The following is an 18,120-nucleotide window of genomic DNA, read 5'->3' as shown; positions in this document are numbered from 1 at the left end:
TCAGAAGTGTCTTTTCTAGGGTGTGAGAGGGTGGCTGGTGTGGCATGAGTGTAGCAGGGCTCTGGCGACTGTTGCTAGAAGGGGAAAAATGTGAGCATCTTACCAGAGTAACTTGCAATTTCCTCTGCCAGTGTTGCTTTGTTGAAAGCTAGCAGGAAAGATTGCAAATGGCAATCACCTAGCCACAGAATACTGCCACCATCCTAAGTGGGACCTGGTTTCCAAAGCATTGTGTAACTGGGAGTTCTGGGACAACTGGAACTTCTAGCACTAGTTGTTAAGTACCACTCCTTCAGCAGCAACATAGCTTTGAATGGGTGTTGAAAGGTCATTAAATGAGAGCCAGCTGTTTACCCTCCTTTCTCTGTTATTTGGAACACACGAGAGTGAAAAATGCCCATATTATGTGCCATTTTATAATTAAACATTAAATTATTTTTTTTGGGGGGGGGGAAATCACAATGTCACAGCCTTTGGTTCAAATCAATAGGGGTCTTTGTGGATAAGAACATTTATCAACTTGTGATTTTGGGGATTTTTTAATGTACATTTAGCTGATGTTTTTGGTTATGTATGCAGAAGATAAAACATGGTGAACTTAGAAAAAATGGTCTTGCGCTTATTTAATTAAAGAAATAACTAATGTGTTCTGGATGACTTTTTGAACATACCGGCAAATCAATTTGTTATTTGCATCATTCCCAGAGCCAGTGCATTTGAAGGATAAAGTGAGATATAGCCCACAGATAGATAGAATTCTTTATTGGCCAAGTGTGATTGGACACACAAGGAATTTGTCTTGGTGCATATGCTCTCAGTGTACATAAAAGAAAAAGATACATTTGTCAAGAATCATGTGGTACAACACTTAATGATTGTCATAGGGGTCAAATAGCAATGAAGAAACAATCAATATTAATAAAAATCTTAGGATACAAGTAGTGAAGGGCTACCAAAATTTTTACTACCACACTGTGGGTGTGGCTTATGCAGGATACCCTGCATTTTCTTTCAACTTTCAGTGCAAATTGGGTGCTCTGGGGTGGAACTCCATTTTTGCTACCCCACTGCGTCCCCGCCCCGTCCGAGCAGCAGCCCACCCCTGAATACAAGCAACAAGTTACAGTCATATTGTAGTAGGTGGGAGCTGACTTACATTAGTATACTCTATCACAGCTTGTAGCCTTTCAAATAAAATTAAAAAAATTAACTAAGGGAATTGTGTCTTATCCAATGCTTGGAAAACTTCTTTTTTCTTTTTTTAAAAAAACATTATAATTGGCAGTAGAAAATGCACTTACATGGGGCAGAGGGAAGAGCTTCTCTGTATTTATATTTCTTTCTTCCTTCCTCTCTTCCTCCCTCCCTCTCCCTCCCTTTTCTCTCCCTTCCTTCCCTCCCTCCTTCCTTCCTCTCCACTTCTCTTTCCCTCCCTCTCTTTCCCTTCTCTTTTCTTTCTTTCTCTCCACTTCTCTGGCAGGCAGCCGGCTTTGCTGACCGGTGCAGGGCTTTCCCGGGCAGCAGGCTTTACTGGCCGGCACAGGGCTTGAGCCTGGTGCTGCGGGAGGGGGGGAGGTGGCTGCCTCCCACCCACCCACCCAGGAAAGAGGTGCAGGAAAGCAGCACGTTTGAAAAGCGCGTCGCTTTCCCGGAAAGCCGGCTTTGCTGGCTGGCGCGCCCTCCCCTTTGCTCTGCCTCCTGCCGCTGCCGCCGCGCAGCTCACCTCAGAAGCCTTGATGCTTTGCTGGCCAGCACGGCGGTGGAGGAGGCGGTGGAGTTCAGGGCGGAGTAGGCTGATCTCAGGCCCGTCGCCCCCGGCTCCAGGGGGCAGCTCCCAGCGCGGCGGTGGGGGAGGAGGCCAACGCTTCCTCTGACGCCGCGTGTGTGTGTATCAGAGCTGGGGCAGATAAGTGGTGGCAGCTGAGGGGAAGCGGAAGGGCATGGGAAAAGGTGGGAGGTGGGCGCGGCCAACGGCAGAGCTGAGGAAGCCGGGGCTTTCTCCCCCACTGACAGCTTGGGAGAGGTGGATCAGCTGTCGGTCGGGGAGAAACTGCGCTGGCTTGTGCCAGCTTGGAAAACTCTGGGCTGTCCTTAGGATTTGCCTGCACTCCAGCGTGCTATGCAGCTTAGAGGGAACCATGCTGCTGGGCGCCGCTGCCCGGCTGTCACCTTTTGAAACAGCCCTGCACTTCTCAGCGTTCTCCCGAACCCAAACCCGGAAGTTAGGCAAAAGTTCTGGTTCGGGAGGCCGCCGAGAAGCGCCGCCGCCCATCTGTCACCTCCCAAAACAGCCAGGGGGCTTCTCTGCGTTCTCCCGAACGCCGAACCCGGAACCCGGAAGTTCGGCAAAAGTTCGGGTTCGGCGTTCAGGTTTGGGAGAACGCTGAGTCCATGTTTTGGCCGGCCAGGAAGGATGTCTCCGTGACATCAAAGCTCTGTCCCTGGAATTCCCTTTTGGGATTCCCCACCTCTGTTTGAGCCTCCCGACCAGCCAACAGCTCCACGGCTCTTCTGCAAAGGAAACAGCTGGGCGGTGGCACTTCTCGGAGGCCCCCCAAACCCGAACTTTTGCTGAACCTCTGGGTTTGGCATTCGGGAGAACACCGAGAAGCCCCCCGGCTGTTTTGGGAGGTGACAGATGGGGGGGGGTGCATCTCGGCGGCCTCCCGAACCCAAACTTTTGCTGAACTTCCGGTTTTGGTGTTCGCGGCGGCAGGTTCGTAAGGCAAAAAAAGTTCGTAAGAAGAGGCAAAAAAATTCCGAACCCCGGGTTCGTATCTCAAAAAGTTCGTATGATGAGGGGTTCATATCACGAGGTACTACTGTATGTTTTTTAAAATACATATGTATCTTATCCCTTCCATACCAGAGGTAGTAGTATTAAATCGTATAGTTAATATTTGCTTATTTTCTAACATAATCCACTCTCTTATCCAAGTTAATGATGATGCATAATAGTATAATTTAAAATTTGGCAGTCCCAAACCTCCTCTTTCCTTCACGTCTTGTAATACCTTTAATTTGGTTCTCGATTTTTTGCCTAACCAAATATAATTTAGCACTATTTTAGTGAGTTCTTTAATTATCCTCTTTTAATATTGCCGTTTTGGCTGTAATCCAAATTCCCAAATATTTTACTTTTTTGGCTATTTTCATATCAGTAATTTGTCCTAATTGTTTTACCTGGTGGCCAAAATCTATTTCAATATTCTATTTCAAAATCAATATCTATTTACTTTTTGCATGTTTTAATTTCTTAAACTGATTTATACTTTTAGGATTATAAATCACTCATAGTCACTTGATTGAAATGCTAAGTCTGAAATTGAATAAATTAAAAATGAAACAAAATGGGAACTGTAGCACCGATGTCCTTAGAAAATTCTGGGTTGGAAAAGTTTCTCTAAAACACAAACTAAGTTCCCAGAATTATTTTTATAGTAAATGAGACTTTTCTGGACAACAGCTCTATTAAAATGGTTATACAAAGTTAAGGAAATGGATGTTCAACCAGAATAATCTCAAGAGATTTTACGCTTTAAATGCGTAGCGGCATATGCTTCAAAATGAATGTGAAAATTGATAGGGATGGGTAGTTGGAGAATACCAATGATGAAAGCAGAATTTTTTAAACATAAAAAGACATTGTAATTAAGATTTAGCCATTAGGAATTATTTGAAGGGTGCACTTAGCAAGCTGACAGCCAGGGTTTGAGACCTCAGTACTGTACAGTGGTACCTCTACATAAGAACGCCTCTACTTAAGAACTTTTCTAGATAACAACCAGGTATTCAAGATTTTTTTGCTTCTACTTAAGAACCATTTTCTACTTAAGAATCAGAATCCGGAAAAATTTCCCAGGAAATTTGAGAGCGGCACGAAGGCCTGGCCAGTTTCCTGCCATTCCCCCTTTAATCCTGGCCATCTGGGCTGCCAGAGGAGCCGTTTGGTGGCGCTTAAGGAGGCTTTGGCAGTTCAGAGCGAACGAAGCATTTTCCTTTCTCTGGGCGCTTGGACAGGGAATAAACCTCTGCCAGTGCCCAGAGAAAAGAAACGCTCCCTTTGCTCTGGGCAGCAGAGGAGTCACCACAGCAAAGGAAAGGAGTCGGCTACAAAGTGAGCGAGCAAGAGGAGAGGGGAGCCCTTCAGCATGGGAGGGAAGAGGCAGCAGGTAGCAGCAGCCAGTGTATGGAAGGCAGCCTGTATGGAAGGCAGTGTGGGAGGCGCGTGCTCCTTCTCGTTGCCCCAGAGTCCCTCTTTAAAAAAAATTTAAAAAAATAAAATAATAATAATAATAATAATAATAATAATAATAATAATAATAATCAGGAAATTGTTCCTTAGTTCTAAGTTACTGCTCTCCTTATTTAGTTTCCACCCATTGCTTCTTGTTCTACCCTCAGGTGCTTTGGAGAATAGGTTGAGTCCCCTTTCTTTGTTTATACCTTATTTTTGTATACCTTAAAGATATAAATGTATGTATAAATGTTTTGTTTGTATTTTGTGGGGGGTTTTGTATAATGTCTATTTCATGTGCATTTTTCTTCTTTGTATGTTTTTAAAGTTCCTGACAACTTAGAACAATTAACCAGTGGAACAGCTTGCGTCCAGAGGTTGTGAATGATCCAACACTGGAATAAATAAATTTTTTTTTAAAGGAAGAGCTGTTGTGACGACGAAGAGGAAGGGGGAGAACTGCTGGCGGTCTGGCCGGCCGGTCAAGGCGAAAAAGCTGCGTGTGTGATCCGCGTGCGCGGCGTCACTAATATTCGTGACCGAGGCTTGCTTCCTCCGATTAGAGCGAGCGGGGGCTAGGGGGAACGCCAGGTGACAATGGGCGCCTTTAGTCCATCTCGCCCAGCTGACAGTCCCAAGATGACCTCCTCTGACGGCAGAAGAGCCCATCCACCAGACCGAGGGGCGCCATAAATACCAGGAGCTTCGTGCGCTGTCACCTCAGCCTGCGAGAAACACACACACAAACGCGCGCGCGCCGCCTTCTCTACGCAAAGCTCGCGCCAAATCACCATTGCAACCATTCTGAATATCTCTCCCCCCCCCCACCACCATCAAAGCGCCGAGCAACCGCTTCACCTGCCTTAGACGCACGCTCGCCACCTCAGGCCGTCGCCCGCTGAGGGAAACCTCCGAAGGAGCCCCAAACCGCGTGCGTCGCTGTCTCCCGCTCCTCTTCCCGCCTTGCTCCCGCTCCCTGCCGCGTGTCCGCCGTCTGCGCCGGGCCATGGAAGCTCTCCAGCTGAACCTGCAGGGCTACCAAAACGGGGACTTGGATCCCAGCTGCCTCTTCGAGGAGTCGAACGGCGGACAGATGCGAGGGACGTCCCTGAAGTTCCGGCGTCCGGCGCTGGCCGAGAAGACCCCCCGCGCTGGAGAAGAGGAAGAACCGGAGAGACTCCCGGTGCTGGAGGCCGCCTACGCCGCCATCCTCCGGGGTTTGGGCGAGAACCCGGGGAGGCAAGGGCTGCTGCTGACGCCTCGGAGGGCGGCCAAAGCCATGCAGTTCCTCACCAAGGGCTACTGTGAATCCGTCGAAGGTGAGGCCCCTTTTCAAGTCATGGTAGGAAAGTAAGGTTGCGTTCCTTCCAACAAGGGGCGTCTACAGGTGGAGGTCGAAAAAATTAGAATATCGTGCGAAAGCTTTGTTTCTTTCAGTGATGCAACTTAATTTAGCATATGGGGCAAAAACTTTATTTATTTCAGCATCTTTATGTGTCTTGACAAAGGTACACTACTCAAAAAAAATAAAGGGGACACTCAAATAACACATCCTAGATCTGAATTAATGAAATATTCTCATTTAATACTTTGTTCTGTAAAAAGTTGAATGTGCTGACAACAAAATGAAATTGATTGTCCATCAGTGTTGCTTCCTAAGTGGACAGTTTGATTTCACAGAAGTTTGATTTACTTGGAGTTATATTCTGTTCTTTAAGTGTTTCCTTTATTTTTTTGAGCAGTATATATTTTCTTTTATGTACAATGAGAGCATATGCACCAAAGACAAATTCTTTGTGTATCTAATCACACCTGGCCAATAAAGAATTCTATTCTATTCTATTGCAACTTAACCTTCATATAATTCAACGTGTGTGTCGAAAGATTTTGGGGGGTACTAGGATCTATTATTATTATTATTATTATTATTATTATTATTATTATTAATTAGATTCGTATGCTGCCCCTCTCCGAAGACTCGGAGTGGCTAGCCTCAATTTCTACCTGAACTTTCCCCAAGAGTACTTCTAGAAGCCATCCTGCCAAAAGCACTTTTGCCTTGCATGTAATGAGTCTCGTATATTATGTTTCACCTTTTATTTATTTATTTGTTTGTTTATTTATTTATTCGATTTTTATGCCGCCCTTCTCCTTAGACTCAGGGCGGCTTACAACATATTAGCAATAACACTTTTTAACAGAGCTAGGCTATTGCCCCCACAATCCCGAGCCTACGGAGAGGGGCGGCATACAAATCTAATAAATAATAATAATAATAATAATAATAATAATAATAATCTGGGTCCTCATTTTACCCACCTTGGAAGGATGGAAGGCTGAGTCAACCTTGAGCCGGTGATGAGATTTGAACCACTGACTTTCAGATCTACAGTCAGCTTCAGTGGCCTGCAGTACAGCACTCTACCTGCTGCATTACTGAAATAAATGAAGTTTTTTGCACAATATTCTAATTTTTTTGAGTTTCATTTGGTTGCCACGATGCAGAGAACAGTGACAAAGATGATTAGGGGACTGAATACTAAAATATATGAAGAATGGTTGCAGGAACTGGGCATGGCTAGTTTAATGAAAAGAAGGAGCAGGGGAGACATGATAGCAGTGTTCCAATATCTCAGGGGTTGCCACAAAGAAGAAGGAGTCAACCTATTATCCAAAGCACCTGAGGGTAGAACAAAAAGCAATGGGTGGGTGGAAACTAAACAAGGAGAGAAGCAACTGCAACTTAGAACTAAGGAGAAAATTCCTGACAGAAGAATTGATCAGTGGAACAGCTTGTCTCCAGAAGTTGTGAATGCTCCAACACTGGAAGTTTTAAGATGTTGGACAACCATCTGTCTGAAGTAGTATAGCGTTTCCTGCCTAAGCAGACAGTTGGACTAGAATATCTCCAAGGTCCCTTCCAACTCTGTCGTTATTATTATTATATTAGTCCTAATCTCTCCAGAGCAGGCCTGCCCTCAATTCCCACCCTGCTGCTGAAAGCCCAGACACGCTGGGCAAGCCATATTGCTAAGATGCCAGACCACCGCGCCCTTAAACAGCTCCTCTATGGTGAGCTGTCTAAAGGAAAGCGGTCGCATGGGGAACAAAGGAAGTGATACAAAGACACGTTGAAGGCCTCTTTCAAGTCCCTCAATATCAACATCACCTCCTGGTAGACCCTGGCACAAGATCGACCAACATGGCTCATGCTGATCCATCAAGGCTGCAAGACATCTGAGGCCAGAAGAACATTCATAGCAAAAGAGAAGCGAGCACTCCGCAAAGCCAGAACTGCAGATGCTGCGATAATGGTGCCCACATGAGTGCCCAACATGTGGCAGAACATTATAGGTATAGGCCTTACCAGCCACCTGCGGACACATCACGTACAGCCACAATCCATTAGATGTCAAGATACTTTTCGAACATGATGGACGAATATCATCAGTCCTAATCTCCGTGCCTCTCTACTTAAAATAGGGTATGAGAGGGAATTTTGAAGTGCCCTTTTCAGGCAGGATGAAGGCAAAGTGCTTTTTCGCAGGTTGGCTTCTAGAAGTACTCTTGGAGAAACCTCAAGTAGAAATTGAGGCTAGATGCTACTCCACCAAATCTTTCAACACACATGCAAATTATATGAAGTGCAAAATGAAAAAAACCACTCTCTCATGATTTGAAATGCTATTTAAATAAACACCATCCCGGTTAAGATTGATGCTTTCCTAATCCCACTCATCAAAAATAAATGTATGTGGTATAAATCAAATGGGTGCCTCTCATTTAGGATAGTGTGCATAAGATTCCAACCAATTTTTCTACTGAAACACAAAAATTACTTCACACGCCTTGAATGATAGGTCTCTTCTTATTCAGAAGCCATGCTATCATCAAAAAGTTTTAGTTCGTAGAAAAGTGAGTAAGTTTGTGACTCCTCACAAATCATAATTTCCTTAAACCTGGTTTGCAGAATGGATCATATTTGGCTGAATTCATTCAAGTCATAGACAAACAAGCTGCATTATAACTTTGTGCAATTTGTGAATCTAATTAACATGTTTAAAAGCGTGCAACCTTAGCCTTTTTTGGTAAATGACTGTCTCACCATAATACACAGAAACTGTTTGGAGATTTGAATAATTTTAGTTGTACCTGAAATTTATCTGAACATTTATATGGACTGATTTGCATTTCCTGTTTACCATTGCACGAAAAACGTCTATCAGTCTTTTGAGAAGGCAGAATGGGCAACATTGTCAGCCAACTCTTGGGTTGCTGGAGAAATGATCTCCACTGAATGATCTTGCTTTCTATCAAAAATAGTGGGTTTTTTGATGGAGCAACAGCAAAAGGAAGACCTTTTGTTGTTGTAAAGAAGAGAATCAAAAGTGCAGAGAGACACATAATAAAAAAGGCAGTAAAGATTATATTTAAGCAGCAGTGTGTATAGCCCAGATATTTTTTCATGAATTAAGTAGTTAGCGTCTGTGAGACAAACTTTGTGAGGTCCTTGAGAAATAATGTTACATCTTCTATTCAGTTCTAACTCTGCTGTTTGGTGCTGAAATCATGGTTCTCTTTCTCATTAATTTTGCTTTGCGGTCGGAAGGAAGGTATCTTCAGAAGATGAGAATTTCAGCAATCACATTGATTTTTGAATGTTGCCATTCTTGATGACATATTCCATTCATGCATTCATTCTTTTGTGTAGAAATTGGCTAGTAGTCCAGTCAATAGCAGTGAGTTATTATTTACAGGTGATGGAATATATACCATGCTGAAGGATGGTCAGGTAAATGTGCCCTGATGTCAGGGAAACAGTTAATAATGGAAGTAATATTATCTGTTACGTACTGACATACGGAGTAAATTTGCATAGCCTCCGCTGATTGGCCAAGCTGAAGAACCAGCGGACTCCATCACACCCATCGGGAAATAGACTGGAGATCCGAGGTTCTGGAGGACGAGGAGGATTATGAGTATGATGATGACCATGTACACCGAATCCAACAGGAAAGAAGGGTGAGCTCTAGAGACCTTGACCAAAGACAGTCCCATTGTCCTGACTGCCTAGGGGGCCATATCAGGGCAGTGTGCAAATTGACAAAATTGCCATTGACAAAAGCTACCCAACCAGCAATGTACCAGTCCACTCCATTTCCCTCCAGACAGCCCATGGGCCTGGACAGACAAAACCAACCTGGGGGACAACAGGGCAGGCGAAGGAATGACTACTTTTACTAAGTCACCAAAGGTCTCTACCATATCGGGGGTCATTCAGATGCAGGACAAGGAGAAATATTCTTCACCCTGGCCATAGAAGGACTTTCCTGTGATATGGAGATAGACACTGGCTCACCCCATTCTCTACTCTCTGTGCTTGTCTGCTCTGCTGAAATGAAGCTAATTCCTGCTTGTGTTTGCTTGAAGAAGAAATCTGCTAATGGTATTGCAATTGCAATAAAGAACTTCTTAAATCCAGCTGAATCAGTTATCTGTGTGTGCTTCTGGTTTTGAGTTTTTATACAGCAAACTTTAATATCATGTTCTTCCATTTCTTTCCCCCCCCCCCAGAGATACTGAATGATGCTGTTTTTGATGAAGACCATGATGAGATGGTTATCGTAAAGGGCATTGATATGTTTTCTCTTTGTGAACATCACTTGGTTCCTTTCTTTGGCAAGGTAATGACAGTGGAAACATTGACTCATGTTGAATTCTGTGTCCATTATTTTGAACCATGTAATCATAGGAACAAATTTGTTGCTATTTGTAACATGCCTTGCAGAATAACTGAGTAATAATCAATTTTACTAATTTTCTACAGCAGTATGAGCAACATTTTTTTTCTTCGGATGAAATTAATAGGCTTCTGCTAATTTCGTCAGTTACATATTCAGCTTCTTCACTGTAATGCTGAGATATTGAATGTAGAATGCAATAGTAAATGTGGATGGAAAACTGATTTCTAAGTTCAACTGAAAAAAACACTCATAGCATGAAATATAGGCAGTCATGGCTTGAATATTAATACAGGGGAAGAGCCTTCTCTGTGGCGGCCCCAGCTCTCTGGAACCAACTTCCCCCAGAGATTAGAATTGCCCCCACCCTCCTTGCCTTTCGCAAGCTACTTAAAATCCACCTCTGCCATCAGGCATGGGGGAATTGAGATCCTCTTTCCCTCTAAGCCTTTACAATTCTATGCATGGTATGTATGTATGTATGTATGTTTGGTTTTTATATTAATGGGTTTTTAATCATTTTTAATATTAGATTACTATTGTATACTGTTTTATTGTTGCTGTTAGCCGCTCCGAATCTCCGGAGAGGGGCGGCATACAAATCCAATAAATAAATAAATATATTAATAATCCTTCATTTTTCTTTAATATCTGCAGGTACACATTGGATATTTACCAAGGAAAAAAGTAGTTGGATTAAGTAAACTTGCAAGGTATTTATTCTTCTTCTGAGTAATAAATTTCTATTCAGTAAGGCAACAGTAACAGTTTAGATTATTGTATGAATATGTCTGATTTTCTTTATAAGAAATAACTATGAGATATGACAATTGTTTTAAATATCCATAAAGATAAATGGCTGTAGACATTGGGGGGGTGGGGAAATACTGTACATCACACAACTATTTCATAGTTGAACTATGAAATACACTGTCACAGACTATAGATGACAGCTAGGCAATTGCAGGAAAAGATGTAGCTATTTTAAGGAACCTAACTTGTTCCTTGTAACTTAACTATCAACTTGTAGTTGACATTTGAGCACCCGTGTTCACAGAGGTTCCATTTCTCTTTTGAATTTGAAGAACTTGCACAGCCCAACTGCCTTATTATTTAACCATTTTCAAGCACTCATTCAGGCAAATGCTTGAAGTGAGCTATAAATGTCATTATATGGAATTTCAGGCATTGAAACTGCAGCTATCAGCTGCCAGGAACCAGGAGAAATATTGATGAGTTTTAATTGTGCACTCAAAAAACCTGGTTGGATGTGTATTTCACACTGAGATATCATTGAGATAAAAATAATTGATGACTATCATCTGAGATCAAGTATAAACAAATTTAATCATGTTCTGATTTGCACTTTCATCAATGCCACCTCCCTCTCTCATTAGTGCATCCTTTTTCTCCTTTTTCCAGAATTGTTGAAATATTTAGCAGAAGGCTCCAAGGTTAGTACTTTGTCTGTACTGTGGTCTGCTTAATAAATTCTTCAATTCATAAAGCAGGATGGGCTAAAAGCAGGCCAGGACCCATTGATGGTTCTCTGGAAAAGATCATCAACTTTATCTGAGCAGGAGAAAAACTCCTTTTTCCAACTAGCCTCTTTGGAGGGTAATCCAGAAGTGAATCTGTGTGCAAAAAAACCTGAAAAGGCAAGTTTTCATTCCAAAAACAAATAACTTAGGCAGGACATAAACTTGTGTTAACCCATCGCAAAGGTTTCAGGAATTTTTACTTTTTGTATTTATTTTATTGTTTGTGTTTATTATTGTTAGCCACCCAAATATATAGTATGTGCCACAGGATGGGAAATCAATGTTTAAATAAACAATTATTTTTATTGAAAAACTCAAAATTTGTGATAGCAATTAAAATAGATGGAGTTTTTTCCCCACAAAATGTGCAAGAAAGGCAGTCCCTTCTTTCCTTCAGTTTTCTCTTTTATTGGATTAAAAATTATTTTTGAAGATACGTTTGTCCTGACTCAGTCCAGTGTGAACTGTATGCTTTATCCTTAATGAACAATTTTGCATTTACTTTGTCATTTCATTCTGGCTAACTTAATTTTTCATAACACACTAATTGATTTCTAGTCCAAGAGCGACTTACAAAACAGATTGCTTTAGCAATTACTGAGGCTCTGAAACCTGTTGGAGTAGCTGTGGTGATAGAAGCCTCGTAAGTTCCTCATTCCTTATTTGGTTCAATTGAATTTGTAATTCTTTCCCTCTGCTGTCAATTATTTATTCTCCTTTCCAATTCCTTTTTAGTACTATAGAAAAGTAATGCAATACTGTAGTGCTTTAAACCAGTGATTTTCAACCTTTTTTGAGCCGCGGCACATTTTTTTACATTTACAAAATCCTGGGGCACACCACCAACCAAAATGACACAAAATGACACCCCAAGACACTCTTCTCTCTTTTTCCATCCCTGTCTCCTTGCCCCCCCCCCCCGTGTGTGTGTGCGTGTATATATACACACTCTTGAACCATTTCCAAAAACAGGTGAGGGCTGGGGGTTTTTTCTCTCTTATTCTTTGGGTGCTTTTTATCATATGCTTTAAATCAAGAGTAACTTCTCTCTCTCTTTTGTTTCTCTCTCTTTCCTCTCATTCTCTGTCTCAATCATTTTCTCATTTCTTTTTTTTCCTCCCCCTTTTTCTCTCATTTCTCTCTCTCTCTCTCTCCCTTCCTCTCCTTTTCTCTCTCTCTCTTGCTTTCTTTCTCTCTTGCTTTCTTTTCTCTCTTTCGCTCTCTCTCTTGCTTGCTTTCTCTCTCACTCTTGCTTTCTTTCTCTCTTTCTTGCTTTCTCTCTCTCACTCTCTCTCTCAGCAAAAAGTTGCGAGACCGGAACCTGAGCTTCCTTCTTCGCGGCACACCTGACGATGTCTCGCGGCACACTAGTGTGCCACGGCACACTGGTTGAAAAACACTGCTTTAAACGACAGACATTATGCAAAGCCAAAAACATATATAAATGAACACCCACAAACTAGGCCCTCTTTAGTTAGAGTCGAACAATTTTACCAATACTGTATATCACATTGAGTACAATTCCCTTAGTCCCACAGATGCTCCATCTTAGATTGCAATTTGTTGCAAAGCTATACCAGCTTCATTTTTACTTCTTGCCTTTTCTTTCTGATATTTTTAACCACAAGAAGAAAACTTCCTGAAAATGCAAAAGTTTGCCATGTCCCCTCATAAATCTTTGGTAAACCTAGTGAAAGCATTACTGGTTCAGTCTGTAAACCTGAAGGCAAAGTTTATAAACTATTGACTGTACAATTCCAGGACTGTTCCCCAAAAGCATTAATAAAATTACACTCCAGCATTAATCTTGTCTTATATTCTGTAACTGGCTTATATTTATTTATTTATTACTTAGATTTGTATGCCGCCCCTCTCCGAAGACTCGGGGCGGCTCACAACAACATTATATGAAATGCCACACTTTGCATTTGTAATTCTTTCCCTCTGCTATCAATTATTTATTCCCCTTTCCATTTCCTTTTCTGTACTATCGAAAAGTAATGCAGTAGCACTTTAAAAGCAGAGAAGTACAAGAGTAGAAATATATTTACAGTGGAACAGTGAATGTATTCAGTGAGTCTAGTTTTGTGTCAAGCTGTGTAGCCTGGTATTACCATGCAATCCAGATGTTCATGAACTGCGAATTCTCAATATTTTCAAAATTGATCTTGCTTCATCTAGTGCTCCTTCACTGAAGGAAAACACTTTGATTCAGAATAGGCTTCTATCATGGAAACGAGAGTATTGGGAGCAATCCATTCTTTATTATTATATCTGATAATAAGAAAATATGTAATCTGAGAATGACTTCCATTGAACTCTGTCAAACTCAATTTTGTTTTTAAGCAGTCCTACATATGAACTGTAGTGTCACCAAGATACCGTAGATTTCCTAGGATACATGGATTTTTTTTTAAATGAGGGATCGTTGATGCTCTCTGAGCTTGCTTGTTTTCTTATAGACATTTCATTATCAAATGTAGGTAACATCATCAGTGTTAATCAGTGCTAGTTTGAGTAATAAAAAGTCTGCAAGAAAAAAAAATCAATTAATTAATTAATTATTATTTATTAATTGGACTTGTATGCCGCCCCTCTCTGTGGACTTGGGGCAGCTCACAGCATATACCAAAAATATAACAATACAGTTTATCCAATTAATATACTAAAAAGATTCTTAAAATTCTAACTTTAAAACATTCATTTACATTCATTCAATAATCACACTAACCACATTCGTTGGACAGGGGAAGGTCTAATGTCCCCAGGCCTGATGGTAAAGATGTGTTTTTAAACTCTTTCGGAAGGCAAGGAGGGTGGGGGCAGTGCGAATCTCCAGGGGAAGCTGATTCCAGAGGGCTGGGCCCTCCACAGAGAAGGCTCTTCCCCTAGGTCCCGCCAGCTGACATTGTTCAATGGGACCCTAAGGAGACCAACCCTGTGGGACCTCACCAGTCGCTGGGATTCGTGCGGCAGAAGCCGGTCTCAGAGATAGCAGTGGAAGTGATGTGCCGGTGCCTGGAGGCTGTTGGGGCCTGGATGGGTGTCAACAAACTCAAACTCAACCCAGACAAGACGGAGTGGCTGTGGGTTTTGCCTCCCAAGGACAATTCTATCTGTCTGTCTATTACCCGGGGGGGGGGGAAATTATTGACCCCCTCAGAGAGGGTCCGCAACTTGGGCGTCCTCCTCGATCCACAGCTCACATTAGAAAAACACCTTTCAGCTGTGGCGAGGGGGGCGTTTGCCCAGGTTCGCCTGGTGCGCCAGTTGCGGCCCTATTTGGACCAGGAGTCATTACTCACAGTCACTCATGCCCTCATCACCTCGAGGCTCGACTACTGTAACGCTCTCTACATGGGGCTACCTTTGAAAAGTGTTCGGAAACTTCAGATTGTGCAGAATGCAGCTGCGAGAGCAATTATGGGCTTCTCCAAGTATGCCCATATCACTCCAACACTCCGCAGTCTGCATTGGTTGCCGATCAGTTTCCGGTCACAATTCAAAGTGTTGGTTATGACCTTTAAAGCCCTTCATGGCACCGGACCAGAATATCTTCGGGACCGCCTCCTGCCGCACGAATCCCAGCGACCGGTTAGGTCCCACAGAGTTGGCCTTCTCCGGGTCCCGTCAACTAAACAATGTCGTCTGGCGGGACCCAGGGGAAGAGCCTTCTCTGTGGGGGCCCCGACCCTCTGGAACCAGCTCCCCCCTGAGATTAGGATTGCCCCCACCCTCCCTGCCTTTCGTAAACTCCTTAAGACCCACCTTTGCCGTCAGGCATGGGGGAACTAAAACACCTCCCCCTTGCCCATGTTGTTTTGTTGATTGATTGACTGTGTGCCTGTTTTTTATATATATACTGTTTTATGAGATTATTAATTTTAAATTGTAACTAGATGGGTAGGCATTGGATTTGGTATTATGTACTGTGCTGTTTTTATTATTGTTGTGAGCCGCCCCGAGTTTGCAGAGAGGGGCGGCATATAAATCCAATAAACCTAAACCTAAACCTAGTCTGGTCCTATGCCATATAGGGCTTTATAGGTCATGTCCAACACTTTGAATTGTGTCCGGAAACTGATCAGCAGCCAATGCAGTCCGCGGAGTGATGACGAAATATGGGCATGCCTTGGAAGACCCATAACCGCTCGCGCGGCTGCATTTTGGACAAATTGAAGTTTCCGAACACTCTTCAAAGGTAGCTCTATGTAGAGATTTTACATGGGGCTACCTTTGATTTGAGTTTAGAAAATCAAATCAAATCAATTAAAACAAGCAAGCTCAGAGAGCATCAAGGACCCTTCATGTCAACTCTGAACTACAAATATTCTCCTTTACTTAAAAAAAATGTTTTCTATTAGGAAGATTATTAAAATAAATGCATGCTTCTATATTCTGGGATAGTGTAGTCCTAGAACGTATGTTTAATTTTGCTGTTGATTTTATTTTATTTTATTTTTTAAAATCAGACTTGTATCAAGGGTTGGGGGCTTGAATGCAGTTGGATTCACAGTGTTTGCTAATGTTCTAAAAATGCTTTTTTAAACATTTTTTTTGACAGACACATGTGCATGATCATGAGGGGGGTTCAGAAAATGAACAGCACAACAGTCACCAGCACTATGCTCGGCCTCTTCCAGGAAGATTCAAAAGCAAGGGAGGAATTTCTTTCCTTGATCAAGAATTAAACAGTGGCAGCAGCAGCAGCTTGTGGATATATCAATGGTTTGGATCATACACAATTGGTTATTATAATTGCATTATATGAGCCATTGTTTTAGAAGCTGGGTAATAAAAAAAAGAGAGAGAGAAAACAGAGTTTTCCTTTACTTGTATAGCAGCTTTGTTCACATTTTTGCATAACTCCCTTAATATCCTCCTTCAATTGGCTCTCTTGGGAATAGTAGTCCTAGCACTTCTGAGGTGTGTACCATAAGTTTGAGGAAAGACACTCAAGAATTGTGTTGAAAGGTTACCCAAGCAGTGCAGATACCAAGAAATTGGTTTTACTCATACGGCAGCAGATATCTTTTGATATATGCAGATGAGAATAAAGTACGAGACCTATCCTGCTTCCCTAATGAAAATTATTTAAGAACTGCTTTCTCAAGCCAAAGCCCATCAGAGATACTAGGCTCTAAATCCCATGTTGCTTTAGGATTAAGAGTTAGTCCAAGCCTCTGGAGGATACTATGTTGAGGAAGGCTGGTTTGGGTACTATCAGTTTGAAAGTTGGATGGTGAGGTTGGGGCAGGGGGGGGGACCTATGCCTCCAATGATGTCATTCTGAAAACAAAGCCATGGGGCGTAAAATAGATGATGAGTGCAAAATAGTAAAACTAAAAAACATAAATCTCATGCAGGACATTTATCTGTTGTTATCATTCCTTAAGTTTCATAGAACTACCTCTAGCTTAGTAGTTATTGTTACTCCCTTTTTTAGAGAAAACCACAAGAATGTTGGTGTCCTAACAAGTTCCGCTTTCTAGGGAGTGATGGTGTACTTTTTTTTGTTCACGTGCCAAAAGGGGGGGGGGATATGAGGTGGGTGCCCACACCCATATTCCATGCCGTGTGTGTGTATGTGCTGCCATGCACACGACACCCGCTCCCAGCACGTGATGGCACACGTATTTTTTGCTGTGAACTACTGAATCAAAGGCTTTAGACTTTTAGTCTATGTAAATTGCATCTATTGATTTACCTTGATCGAATCGTGAAGTCCATGTTTTGCAGTGTAGGAGTTGCAGGTTAGTGGATAATTTTTTTCTGAAATCAAATTGTTTGTTAGACAGTAGGTTGTTAGTTTCTAGGTGAAGGGCTATAGATAGATTTATGATTGATTCCATTTATGAATTTGCAGGTGACGCAACATAGAGATTGGTCTGTAATTTTCAACGTTACTTGGATCTTCTTCTTTTTTGAAGATAGGGATGACTGTGGTTAGTGACCATAAATTGAGTAAGAGGCTAGTCCTGAAGGATTTTGCAAAAATTATGCTAATTATGCTAAATTATGCATAGGTTCCCATATGGTTGTGGAGAGCTTCTTTAAAGAAATATGCACATAGACTGTCAGGTTTTAGTTTTTAGATTACATAATGCTTTCCCAACATTATCTTCTGTAAAATCAATTTGTGTTAGATCAATTGTGCAATTGTTTGGGGTGCGACTAGGAAATATTGGGCATGGGCCATTGCTGTTTACAAAGATGTAGCTAAAGAATGTGTTAAAGAGGTTGGCTTTAACAGCTTCATCATTATATTCTTTACCATTTAGTCCTTTGAGGGATGAGATGGATCTCGGGTCCTTGTGTTTGTTGTTTACAAAGTTGTAGAATTTGTGTGCAGAAGGTTTTCTCCTTGATTGATGTGATAATTGATACATTCAGTCTTTAATTGGTGGCATAGATTTTTGTAGAGGTTTTTAAAGTTAGCAACGTAGCCAGTTTGATTTTTTCGCCAAAGGTATCTTTATTTGGATTGGAGCTTCCTTATTTTCATGGGTAATTTGTTTTTCTTGGTTTTGGTGATAATTAGTGGTACATATAATTTAATGACTGTATTTTGAGCAAAAAGATATTGTAGTAGTCTTCAGCA

General features: G+C 41.9%; 1 protein-coding gene across 1 annotated transcript; it reads left to right on the top strand.

Moving 5' to 3' along the window:
- The first annotated feature begins 5,090 nt into the window (after positions 1-5,090).
- LOC139161832 (GTP cyclohydrolase 1-like) lies at positions 5,091-16,720 on the top strand. The gene is made up of 6 exons (XM_070741468.1): positions 5,091-5,556; positions 9,812-9,921; positions 10,636-10,691; positions 11,401-11,432; positions 12,078-12,162; positions 16,084-16,720. The coding sequence occupies exons 1-6, from the start codon at positions 5,244-5,246 to the stop codon at positions 16,208-16,210; spliced, it is 723 nt and encodes a 240-aa protein (XP_070597569.1). The 5' UTR covers positions 5,091-5,243; the 3' UTR covers positions 16,211-16,720.
- The last annotated feature ends 1,400 nt before the right edge of the window (positions 16,721-18,120 follow it).

Source organism: Erythrolamprus reginae, chromosome 1, assembly GCF_031021105.1.
Source record: "Erythrolamprus reginae isolate rEryReg1 chromosome 1, rEryReg1.hap1, whole genome shotgun sequence".
NCBI lineage: Eukaryota > Metazoa > Chordata > Lepidosauria > Squamata > Dipsadidae > Erythrolamprus > Erythrolamprus reginae.
Note: the sequence above shows the minus strand (reverse complement) of the source record. Positions and strands in the feature narration are given on the sequence as shown.